At 35.4% G+C, this 13,207-nt stretch overlaps 1 protein-coding gene across 2 annotated transcripts; it reads left to right on the top strand.

The window, feature by feature from the left end:
• Window positions 1-345: 345 nt before the first annotated feature.
• LOC306845964 (paired mesoderm homeobox protein 1-like) lies at window positions 346-6,027 on the top strand. Of its 2 annotated transcripts, XM_079378994.1 has the most exons (5): window positions 502-1,043; window positions 3,610-3,785; window positions 3,943-4,124; window positions 5,033-5,088; window positions 5,183-6,027. In XM_079378994.1, the coding sequence occupies exons 1-4, from the start codon at window positions 797-799 to the stop codon at window positions 5,073-5,075; spliced, it is 648 nt and encodes a 215-aa protein (XP_079235120.1). In that variant the 5' UTR covers window positions 502-796; the 3' UTR covers window positions 5,076-5,088; window positions 5,183-6,027. The 2 variants fall into 2 exon arrangements, with proteins under 2 accessions (XP_079235119.1, XP_079235120.1); XM_079378993.1 differs by lacking the exon at window positions 5,033-5,088 and having other exon boundaries at window positions 346-1,043; window positions 5,183-6,025.
• Window positions 6,028-13,207: the final 7,180 nt, after the last annotated feature.

The following is a 13,207-nucleotide window of genomic DNA, read 5'->3' as shown; positions in this document are numbered from 1 at the left end:
TAATAATGGCAAATATGCCAAATTTTCATTATATTTCATTAATGCACAAATCATTTTAATTAGGAAATTGCTACAAATTTGTTAATGTAACAGTTGTATTCAAGTCTGTTTCTGTAGGCTATTAATTCAATTTTTATTTAATTAAATGTATTTCTGAGTAATTTAATAGATCAGGACAAAAAAAACTATCATCACGCCACGTTTACCCATTAATTATTGAGTATTTCAGTGGGATGTTGGGGTGAAAGAGATATTACTTCGTTAAACGCTAGAAACGCCGAAAAAAACATTGCCACGTAATTAGGGCTTCGTGTATGTCTATCATCCCTCCCCAGGGCTTCAAATGCTCGTGTATTTTGCTCTCAGGCTCCCCCCTCAGCGCCAGTGTGTGCAGTTTGAACTACCGGAGAAAGAAGCGGAGAGAAGCGCGTCTGACCTCCTACTATTGGGCGTAAGTCGTTCATCTGTGCCATCAAACCTTTCTCGCCAGCTTACTCATTCCCTCACTCTCGGAATGAGAGGGGAACGTCTCTGTTACAGAAACTAAGAGGGAGTCATCGGGTGAAAGGCGCAGACTTTGGAGTTCTTGAATTGGAGATGTGTTTCGGTGATGCCTTTTTTCCAAAAAGTCCTGTAAAATAGCTGTAATTGTTTGGATCCACGTGACACTGTCTGAACTACGGATGAAGAAATCAAAATCGATCTATTTGTCGAGCACAGAGTGATTGTTTGTGGTCAAGACTTAACCCATGTTGGTTATAGGTAAAGGATATCTTGGGTTTCGTCAGTTTGCGTCATGACTTCCAGCTATGCTCATGTAATGGACAGACAAGCCACGCTACCTAACCGACTGGAGAGTCCGATCACCGCAAATCAGGATCATTTACAGGCGAAGAAGAACTTTTCCGTGAGCCACCTGTTGGATCTGGAGGAGGCGCGGGAGATGGTGGGAGCTCACGCGGAGGAGAGCGCAGGAGAGGCGGGCAGGAGTATGCTGGAGTCTCCGGGGCTGACCAGCGGCAGCGACACGACGCAGCAGGAGAGTAAGTCCATCAGCAAAACATGATCCTCATGTCCCGTGGCGCAAAACATTCGTAGCATTTAAGTATCAGGATGATAATGATTTTTCCTAATTTAGTAAGAAACTATTATAGACTTCAACTCGTACAGGGGGGGAAATGTAGGAAATAACTTCTGTTTAGGGTTTTCCCAATTACAAAAAAAAAAATCAGTAGGCTAAATGATCTTTAATTGGCAGGCCTATAGGCTACATACTCTGGTATGAACACAAACACATGAATGTGTTTAGCACCTTATAATCCAGAAAGCTGTCATGTTAGCGGATGTGTGACAATGACAGACCCCAGTAAAGTGTTGAAGGCTGCGGATCATGCACACAGGCTATAGGCGCTGTAAGAGGACACGATTGCGTTTTGCATCATTTACTCCATATGCGTTTAATTAGCGATGAATTAATTATACTGTGTAAAACTGTTGCTTAGTCATGCCGATCTCCATTTAAACAACACCTGAAAATAATAGTAGACTAGGATATAGCTAAAATAGTTTCCATTGATATAGCTAAATATTTGTTAGACTAAATCCAAAATAATTTTTTTAACGTCACCTATAATTTTGACAGTAGGCCCATTTTCTATTTATTTATTATTTTCTTCTCAGTGAAGCCAACTAGGATCTAGTGATCTAGGATCTGCAAAATTCATAAGAAAGGCCCTATAGTTTTAATATCCTAGGGTTATTTAAAGCTTTAAAGACGTAGCCCAAAGTTGCATTTAATTAATTATTTTATGAATGAGTCACTAAAATGATTATTTGCCCATTTCAAATCGTAAATTAAAAATATATAACTTTAGACCGTATTTCCAAGACTGAATTTTGCCTATAATTTATTAGAATGAACTTTGTATATTGTTAGGCATCATATCCGAGATTTTCCATTTGAAACATAACGAAAATGATTGTAAACACAAGCCCACCTTTACAGTTTTGTTTTGCGAAAACTAGGCCTATTTTTTCACATGCATATATTTTTTTAATTAATCTAGCCACTAAGATTAAAACAAAATGAATTTTAATAGGCCTAAGTAACTAAATAAATGTAAATATATAAAAAGTTAATAGGTTAGCGCATGTTTTCCGTACCTCGGAAAAAATCAAATAGGCCTAGATCTAGCAACAAGATTGAAGGCTCGTGGCTTGTAGGCCAATGTAAACATTTTTATTATTATTCTGTGAACAATTTAGTCAACATTTCAGTTGTGACTTCAAATGTATTATTTTAAGCTAAAAGACTTCGGAATAACCATAACCGAAGTGAAGATGAATCTCGTGTAGTTAATAAAAGACGATCAAGTTGAGATGATTTTCGTTGTCACTAAAGCACATGTGACATGTAGAGCTGTTCATGCTCAGGGCTCGGCATTGATAACCTCTTCTTTCAACTTTGTTTTGACTTTACGGCCTTGGAGGAATTGGGGCGAATCAATTCGCCACTGGGGTATTTTCTCCCTCTCTGGGAAGTTTTATGGAGCGATTTAAGAGCTGATTGATGTATCCAAAGAGGAGTGAGTCTGCAATGATCTGCTTTTCCCCGGACCAAAACAGGCCCAGACATTATAATTGGCATTCTACTACTAGAAGGAAGCCAGAATAATTTGAGAAAGAACGTAGAAGACATTTTTAAGTTGAAAACTGATAAATGATGTATTATTTTACAGTACATTTTGGCTGATGTAGCTATCATTAAAACCGAATGATTGCATATTATTTCATAGTTTTACTGGGTGTTCTGTATTCTATTTCGGTCTGTGTGATATAATTTAGATAATATTATGCTAAGACTGTCTGACATTAAAGTATTAGACTACAAGATGTATTAATAACTTTATTTGATAACATTTTCCTTTGACTTACATTCTCAAAAATGTTTCGCAGTGCTTATAAAAAGATAAGCACTTTCAAAGTGCTTATTAGAAATTCTAAAAAGATCTTACATGATCATGAGGAAAAGTTGTGAAATATCAATATAAAAAGTAACAAAAAATACTTATTTATTTTATTTATATATATATATATATATATATATATATATATATATATATATATATATATATATATATATATCTTTGGGGAAAGGGTCTGGGATCATATTGACCTCAAACTGAATATTATGGCAGGCCGGGTTATTCACCTAAAACTTGTGTGTTGATAATGTCTAAAACTTTTTAATAAATGTTTAATAAATAAGGATCAGTTGTCATTCTTACACACTCTTTAAGCTTTGATTAGGATCCTGTTTTAGGAAGGTTCATGACTGAAGCAAACTAGAAAATCTGTATTAACTCTCTTTGAGCCGATTGTCCATTAAACAGTTATATACATCCATCTCTTTCTTAAAATAAAAATATTTGGGTCTTTTTATTTAATTTCCATAACAAACATTATTTCACTAGTTTGACTGTAACCATATGAATGTAATGTCCTTTTCCCAGGCTGTAAGCCTGTTTAATGTGTACAGACCTACTATAATGGGGATATTCATGTCATCCTTGTGTGTGTGTGTGTGTGCGCTTGTGTTTGTTCCCCTAGATGAGCAACTCAACTCAGAGGAGAAGAAAAAGCGTAAACAGAGGCGGAATAGGACCACGTTCAACAGCAGCCAGCTGCAGGCCTTAGAGAGAGTGTTTGAGAGGACGCACTACCCCGACGCTTTTGTCAGGGAGGACTTAGCACGCCGGGTCAACCTCACTGAAGCTCGAGTGCAGGTTAGCTATTTTATTGTTATATCTTGAAATGGTTTATTCATGTGGATGGAGCAGTGGCACATACCTATACTTTACCTTGTCATAATGCTCCATTCTGATGGCAAGGCTGTTCTACACTCTATATATCCCAAACTGAGCACCTTTCATGATTTTCTAGGTGTGGTTTCAAAATCGGCGGGCTAAGTTTCGGCGAAATGAACGTGCAATGTTGGCCAGTAAAAATGCCTCGTTGCTCAAGTCTTTCTCAGGAGAAGTAACAGCCATAGAGCAGCCCATTGTCCCACGACCCGCTCCCAGACCCAATGACTACCTGTCCTGGGGCAGCTCACCATCGTACAGGTTAGATCTCATCTCATTTTTTTGCCTCTGCATGCATCACCATTACCAGTGCTGTGGTTTCTGTTGGTGTGGACATTATTGTGCGCACGTTCTAAGAGTATTCTGGGTTACTGACAATGGATAGCATGTGCGGCATGAATATAATGTTGTCATCCCTCATTTAACTAAAAATGTAAATGAAAGTAATTTACTTATTAATTAATGTTTAAAATATTCAACTATTGCACAATTTCAAAAGAATAACCATGAGATCTGAATATTAAACGTGTTAGTCTGAGGTATAAATGTTACTTTGATTTGAGGTCAAGGGTTCAGTTTCCAGGGAATGCATGATTTAGATAATACAATAATCTATACAAAAACATTTTACAATAAAGTTACTTATATTAACATAATTTAACAAAAATAAGCAATGAAAAATACTTATAGTGCATAATTGTTAATTTCATCATTTAATAAAATCAAAAGTTGTATCTGTTATTATTATTTAATTGACATGCACAAACTAATGAACAGTTGAACTAACGTTAACAAAAATATATAAATACTGTAACAAATGTATTGCATATTTTTAGATTATAAATTAACAAATGTTAACCAATGGGAACTTATTGTGAAGTGCTACCCAAATATTTGCAATGCAAGTAGTGTTGGATAAAAGTGTAGATATAAATATAACTATCCATAAAACACTATTTACCTGAATTGTGCAGACTCCACCTGCAGAAATTATATCAGCAATACATAACCATAAATTTCAAAAGTAGTTTGGATGATTTAGACAACTTTACAGCTTGGTAAAAAACATTTTTAGGGAAAATACCTTCATACATTTTGGTATTTTTGTTACTGTAAACTTTTTTTTTTCAAAATGATTAAATTATTTAAAATTATTTTCTTGAAATCAGAAATTTGGTGCCACAAATGCTGTCCATCCACATGAAGTTGTAAAACCCCCAGATTAGTATGCATTTTCATCACAAACATAAATAAAATGAATAGAGACACAGCATGCAAGTGTGAAACCTCATCCTGACAACTTAACCCTTTCCTTACAGCGCCATGGCAACTTATTCTCCATCATGCGCTACTAACAACACAGCCCAGGGCATGAATATGGCCAACAGTATCGCCAACCTGAGACTGAAGGCCAAAGAATACAGCCTGAACCAGGTACCCACCGTCAACTGAAGCGGACAGCAGGGCTGTCAGAGACTCATGTCAGAGAACAATCCCGATGTCCCGACAAAACCGGCCCCGTACTATTGACATAACTGTTGTTTTCTGTCCTCTTATATGTGTTTTACTCTTATCCATCGAGAAAAAGAAGCAAAGGAGTATTTCTTCAAGGTACAGGGCTTTCCTAAACCAATGATTTACATAAGGCTGTCATGTTCTTGGCATGTGGGAAAATACAGTTTTGGAAAGCACAAAATGGAAACTTTCTCTGTTCACACTCACTGTGGCAGCATGAGTGTGGTCATCCCGTTTGAAGACCGTGGCTTACTATAGATTGCTTTCTCCAGATCGTTGCTGACCACAGGGATTTGATGACCTCTGTGGAATCCATATCCTACAATCTTGTGGACATCTGGGAAATTTTAGGATTTCCCCTTGATTTCTCCTTGGAACTCAGAAATATGCACTGAGGCCACAAATTGGGATTTGGATATTTTGATTATTTGGAAGCGGGTGAAAATCACTCCTCACTTTTTTCAGTTTAAAACATGCCGGGGTTATTTGTTCATTTTGGCATATACAGAACTCTAGCCATGTATGTAAGCAATGAATTTGGAGCCTAGTTGATTTTAACCCTTTTATATTGTCTAAATATATCTAAACATGTAATATTCCTTTGCAATAAAGATGTCCAAGCAGTGTAACAGCATTGCCTTTCAGGGTTAGAGTGTCCTCGAACGTCTTTATGGCCTGCCAGCGAGCACTGCTGTGCTCATTATTGAACATATAGTCTGCTCTTATTCTCTGGTTTGTTCTGTTGCTGGCAACAGTTCCACATCTCAGATATTAAATCCCATTACATTATGTACGTATAGCCTTGGAGGAAGTGTTTTAGTGTAAAACTAGATGAAAAACGTACTCCCACTATTGGCCCATTTAATTTACACCATTACGCAATAGAAAGCAGGTGAAATCATTCAGAAACCCGAGAGTAGTGAGAGTTAGCGACGCCAGCGCAGATGTTACATGTGCTTTTCCAAAGCTAATCTTCTCAAAGTGTGTTTGTAGGCTCCCATAGATGGTTGTTACTCTTTCCTCCTCTCTGTGTGAACATTTACCTTTAAACTGTAAAATAACTCTTCATCGGGACTCCTGTGGGCTTCGTGAGAAACAGCAGAATGCTTTGCAAAAATTCCTGCGGCTCTTTTCCTCTCCACTTTTTTTCCACTCCACTTCGGCCTTTTCTAAGGTATTCTAAGGCAAAGTAAGGAAATGACAAAATGTAGCTAATCAAACTGGCCAATTACAATGAGATCCAAACACTTCTAGCGCTGTTGTTCTTCCCCTGCCAGCTATCGTTCCAGTGCTTGTGTATTTGCTTTGGATTTGAAAAGGTTTTAAAGTCTGAAGAGAAAAATCAGCTGACAGGAGCGTTTTGTGCGTATTACTACCTGATGATGGAGTTTTTGGTGTCGCATGGTGAACTTTGATTCCTTTAAGCAGTCTTCAGGCCCGGCGCTGTTAAATTTTTGTTGAACAGGAATGTTTACTTTCAAAACAGTCTGTTTATGGCACAGGAAGCGATCGTTTGAGTTTAAGTGGCCGCGGGCTGTTTTTGAACGCCTGACACTGGTTTGTTTATGTACCTGATGGCTCCCTTGGTCTGCTGATTACATGTGACCTCGAGTGACCTCAGAGACAGTCAATTGGAGGAAGGGGGTGAGCCGGTGAGTTGTTTTTCTTTTCATCTGTCTTTCAGCTCCGTGAAAGAAATCTGTCGGCTGTCATCACTGTAATGTAACTCTTAAAATATCGCCCAACAATGTGTTGACATCATGTTTCGTGGGATAAAACGAGATTCTCACACAGCATTGATGAAATTATTAGATGTTATTACTCTGGGATACTTGCATTTGACATGCTTAATATAATTTTTTTAAATTGTTAAAAAATTAGGTAAGCACCGTATCAGTACCGTATTGGTCATGGACTAATATTAGAGTTTTTTTTATTTAACTTATTGGTCAATATTATTGTGCATGCTCATTTTTTACATTTAGACTGCCTTTGCTGTGTTATGGTACGCTTCTCGGAGGACTGCAGGAACCAGCAGGTAGGTCGAAAAACAGATCTTTAATAACACAAGAGTTTCATTATACAAGAAAATCTCTAGACGACGTATATATAACTTTAAGACTTGACAAAGACATAAGGAGAACTGAGGACTTATAAAGACTGGCGAACACAGGAGCAAACTAGATAATTAACACAAAACAGGTGACAATACTAAACGATGATTATACTAATTAACTAAACCAGAACAGGAAGAACCAAATAAGGGCAAAAGGGGACTAAACAGAAACAGACACGTAACATGCTGTCATCTAACGTTCATTTCAATTTAATCTATACTGTTCAAAACTTTAGGGTCAGTAAGATTTTATTTATTAAGAAATTAATACCTCTATTCAGCAAAGACACAATAAATTGATCAAAAGTGACAGTGAAGACATTTATAATATTACAAAATATTTGTATTTCAAATAAATGCTCTTCTTTTGAACTTTAGATTCATCAAAAAGTTATTTAAAAATGTAGTAATATTTCTCAGTATTACTGTTTTTATTGTTTTTGATTAAATAAATGCAGCCTTGATGAGCATAAGACAAAAAAAATCTAACAGACCCTAAACCTTTAATACACATAATAATTTGACAAACTGTAATCTTTAGTTAATCTTAATATAAATATTATATATATAATATACTGTATATAATATTTATATATAATAAATATTTTAATGTTGTGATGCCTAAATTCACTTGTAGTATTAAAACAATTTATTTACATTTTTTTGTATTATTATTATTTATTTAGACAAAACAAACAAACGATTGAAAGGTGCCCAAATGAACCTTCAGCTTCAGTCAGATGAGTTTGAACATTTTGTCATTCCAACTCTTAAAAAACATGTAAGGTTAGTAGTTTTACATTAAATAAATAGTCATTTATTTGTTATTTAATGTTATATTGCTTTCCAAAAACAGCTGGCAGCAGCCTCTTTGCATTCAATAAGTCCAGAAGAGGTCTGTGTGTGTTCCTGATTGGTTGACCTCTCCCAAGTTAACATTGACGGACAAGAACTGTGTTTCTCAACGATCCCAGATTAAGCTTTTTCTTAAATGATGCATCAATATTAAAATTCCACTCATTATTACAATTGTGAATTCTTTCATGTGGCTTCTCACCACAAGCTGGGCTCGTTCCATTCAATTTACAGCAGAATCTTTATGATCCAAGGAGTTCATGAGTCAAACCCTTTCCAAATACAGCCATCCTCTGAGGACCTGCAATATATGGGATGTTCACTTTGGAGAGGGAGCCATTTCCTATTATTTTGACAGCTTGACACAACCCTCTTTGAACCATTTATATCAAGGTCGATGGGCCTTGAAGGTTTCTTAACAAAGTGAGTCTCTGGTTGGAGGATTTTTAACGACACATGCAGAAAGCTGGATGGAATCGCTACTGTCCTCATGCCAACATCAACCAAACACCTCAGAATGAATTTACGACTCTAAAACGCGCGTAAGTTTTATCCCGTAACGTTCTCAGGTGGGCTACTACGCTTATATATGTTTGTTCACACTTTTGATTCTGTAAATAATGAAAAAGCTTTGCTCGCGTCCCTAGGAGAGTTGTTTGAGGAAGCCACTAGAAGAGAAAGAAAAAACAACTTTCATGTTGTCTCCTCTGTCCCCCCGCCTGGGCGTCCATCTTACCTTTCACAGCCTGGGCTTGCTGACCCCAAGTGCTTCCAGATGTCGTCTAACTCTGACCTGAGCCCCAGCGGCCCTGATCATACGTCCACCCCACCTCCACATCCCTCTGCACCCTGCAGCCCACTGACAGAGCCTCCCCACGGACGGACAGCTCATCCCCATCAACCGCCACATCTGGAGCCCATTAAGAAGGAGACAGTCAGGGAAAGAGAGAGAGAGAGAGAAAGGCAGAGAGAGAATTGGGTGGTGGTTCAGTTAAACTAGAGATGGCTGGAATTGCGGTTTGATCTCCCCTCCAGCCGTTACCTTTGAAAAAGACACTTTTCTTATGTATAGCTGCTCCTTATAGTAATAACTGTTTTGCTTTCTGAAGCTTGTGTTGTTAATCTCAGAAGGAAATGAATGCAGTTACCATGTAAATATAAAACGAGTTATTATAATGACGACCACATCTCATGTTTAGACTTGTACAGACAACATACCATTTTTAATGGAATAATAATAAAAAATATAGAAAGTATAGAAAGATCGGGAAAGTCTTAATATCTTATGCAGTATTGCTTCTCAATTAAATGTATATTGTTTCAAAGATTTAGATTTTTTAAATATTTTAAATAATGAAATATTAAAATAAATTTCAGTTGTTTTTTTAAATATTTAAATTAATAATGAAATATTAAAATTCATTTCTGTTGTTTTTCTAATGGATTTTTAGATATTTTAAAAAGAAAGGAAAGGGAAAATAAAACATGCTCATAAATACTCATTAAAAACTTCATGAAAGTATCATAGTAGTCCTAATGTAATGTAGTCCAAGTCTTTTGATGCTAAGGTTCTTTATTAACGAAGCCATTATTCACTCATAATTTTCATTCCCACGATTTCGTTGACATCAACGTCCAGATTTAAAATGTTGTGTAAATATTTCACTGACTCAAAAACATAGTAACCAGACTGTAGTGTAGTTTTAGTTAACCCAAACACAACACTGAATTCTGGACATGAACACGGGTTAGATGCAATTTAATATAACAACATGTGGCTTTGGAACGAATGATGACAGGTTTACAACTTCAGTAAACTTGTTAGTTATATACCCGAGTCTTCCAAATTGCCTTTTGGAGAGGTTGATAATGCCTACTGGAGCAGTTCGGACCCAGAAATCATCAAAGCAAACAATCCCAGCATTCTCTGGCCACTCAGTCTCTGTCCCAGAGGAGGAAACCTCCCTGCACAGACCTGTCTGACTCTCATTTCCTCACCATGGGTCAACAGTGATGTTGCTCTTTGTCACGGTTCATTACTGATCACTCTCAGGTACGCTCAGGGCGAGAGAGTGAGTGAGAGAGACAGATTTGAGGTCAAACTATAAACGTTCCATTTTGGAGGAAATATATCAGAAATTATTTAATAGCTGTAAGGAGCAAGTTAACTAAAACATTTCAATCTCTCTCAATTTTGGATCTTGTGTATCTGAAGTAGTTGGATTAATGAATAATTTTGAGAATAAACAGGTCGGTCAATTTTCTTTTTTTAGAATAACATTCAGAGGCATCAGACATGAGATTCCATTTCAATGGAAGTCATGGAACTCTATAATTTGGCGAGTCAAAGATTTTAATATGGATCTATATATTATAGACCATATTAGTAGTAGTAGTATTGACCAAATGTATCATTATAATTGACATATAATTGTTATATATTTTTATTTATCATTCAAATTTAGAGAACATGGTATTATTATTAATAATAATAAAAATAATAATATTAATATTATGTGGGTTTGCCGGTTTTGGGCCGTAGCAATAGATTATATATTATAGATCTTTTATAGCATTATTAGCTGCTGTTGTTGTTGTTGTTATTATTATTATTATAGATCTTATATTTATCATTATAATTTAGATTATACATGATGTTATTATTATTAATAATAATGATAGATATAGATATTATGTGGGTTTTCTGGTTTTGGACTGTAACAATAGATTATATATCATAGATATTTTATATAGCATTATTAGTTATATAGCATTATTATTATTATTATTATCATATCATTACTATTATATATTATAGCTCTTTTATTAAAATGTATTATTATTATTGTTGTTGTTTTTATTATTATTATTACAGATCATTTGTTAATTATTATAATTTACATGTCATTATTATTTTAGATTATATATTACAGCTTATTTATACATGATTATAGGTTACTACTACTACTAATAATAATAATAAATTTAAATAATAAATAATAAAAATAATTTTTACACTGAGCGGGTCACCTCATGTTAGCCTGCATTTTGAGATCACATGACATGTCAAAACTGCTCACTTTATCTCAGTAACTGTATTTTTACAACGATATGAGTTGCTGAAAACACTTGCTTTTGTGTGATGCTGCATCAGCACTAGATGTTGATAAGTCCAAATGATGCTGTATAGGCCAGTACAGCATAAACCAAAAAATACTGAGTGCACCAAATGAACTTGGCCTTTCCTTTTCTTCTCTGTTGCTTTAATGGCAACTCCCTCTTTCCCCGAGTGAAGGAAACAACACTACACTAAAACTCCAGGACAAGGAAAACAGGTTGGGGCGGAAGACGGCATGAGAGAGTTTTTCTAACAAAGTAGCCACACCATAAATCTGCAGCACAGGCTTATGGAAGGAAGTAGTGATATTATACATCTGTCCCAGAGGCTTTGCACCTTCCTCCCCAGGCTGATTAAGTGGACTCATTCATAAAGACCAGAAACAGGCCTGTTATTGAGCTGCCGAATCATAACTCATCTATATGTTCAATACAATCAGCCCCCTGCTGCAAGTAAACAATTTCCACTGATTTAAACACTTAATTACAGACCCAATTGGACCAAAGAACCTCATTTTTACTAAAGGGACTTAGGAAAACTAGCATATTATCACTTTGTTGAGTTTGTTTTGAAAAAATGCATTGACAGTAAACGATCACATTATGGAAAGTTATTAACAAGCAGACCCTGGAAAATGGCCAAATTAAATGGCAAATCACAATCTTTTAAAATGTCGCTAATAGATTCAATTTAGTTTTCATTTTCATTGCGTTTAGTATTTTGTATATTACATGTTTGATCTTGTTTTGCACCAGATATATATTACTTTAAAGAAATTAATACTTTTATTCAGCGAGGATGCATTACATTGAACAAAAGTGTAATTTGATCCAAATAAGGACTTCTTTTTTTTTTGGTGTCACTGTTACACATTACATATTTACTATAGTCATAAATTATTCATAATTACATGTAAACCAAAAACTCATTTAACCCTAAAAATACAGTAAGCACATGCAGTTAAGTAATATTACTCAGTGCTGTTCTTTTGAACTTTCTATTCATTGAAGAATCCTGACTAAACTGAATAATGGTTTCCACAAATGTATACAACATTGACAATAATAAGGAACAAATTAGCAGCATTTAAGAATGGTTTCTGAAGACTGGAATAATGATGTTGGAAATTTATCACAGAAATAAATGACATTAAAAAAATATTAAAACAAAACAGTTATTTAAATTTTTTATTTTAATATTTCACAATATTACTGATTTTACTATATTTTTCATCAAATAAATGAAACCCGTATTGGGTGACTTCTTATCAAAGAAAAACATTTATCAACCGCAAGCTTTTAAACAATATAATTTGCCCCCTTAAGTTAATATTAAGAGCATTCTTTAACTGCAAGAGCAACTTGACTCAAGTCCAGCTATTTTAATTCATCAGTACTTTGGCAATCTACAATTTAAAAGTAGCTTCCTGGATGTGAAATCCATTTTAGGTTTCAGTCATACTTATGAGATATTTAATTAAATAACATCTCGTGCATGTGAGGAGGCTGTGGAAAATCTGCCTTCAATTTCCTGTCTGGCAGCAAACTGACAGCACGTGGAGTTTAGCTTTCCATTTACCAATTATGACTAATTGGCAGTGTGGTGAGAAGATCTCCATGTTACTAAATGTTATTATCAAACACTTTAGATGTGATTAGCAGTGAATGAGTCAGAGCTGATTTGCATCTTCTAATGTTTGGTTTGCAGCAGTTTCCCTTTATTCAGCAAGTTTGATATAGT

The sequence above is a fragment of the Barbus barbus genome (assembly GCF_936440315.1).
Source record: "Barbus barbus genome assembly, chromosome: 26".
NCBI classification, from domain to species: domain Eukaryota; kingdom Metazoa; phylum Chordata; class Actinopteri; order Cypriniformes; family Cyprinidae; genus Barbus; species Barbus barbus.
The sequence above is the reverse complement of the archived record's forward strand: the minus strand, read 5'-3'. Positions and strand labels throughout refer to the sequence as shown.

Excerpts from the sequence above, each read along its gene's own strand:
- LOC306845964 (XM_079378993.1), top strand. The coding sequence starts at position 797 with ATGACTTCCAGCTATGCTCATGTAATGGACAGACAAGCCACGCTACCT. Across the intron at positions 1,044-3,609 it reads CGACACGACGCAGCAGGAGA|ATGAGCAACTCAACTCAGAG; the intron begins GTAAGTCCATCA and ends TTGTTCCCCTAG. Across the intron at positions 4,125-5,182 it reads GGCAGCTCACCATCGTACAG|CGCCATGGCAACTTATTCTC; the intron begins GTTAGATCTCAT and ends CTTTCCTTACAG.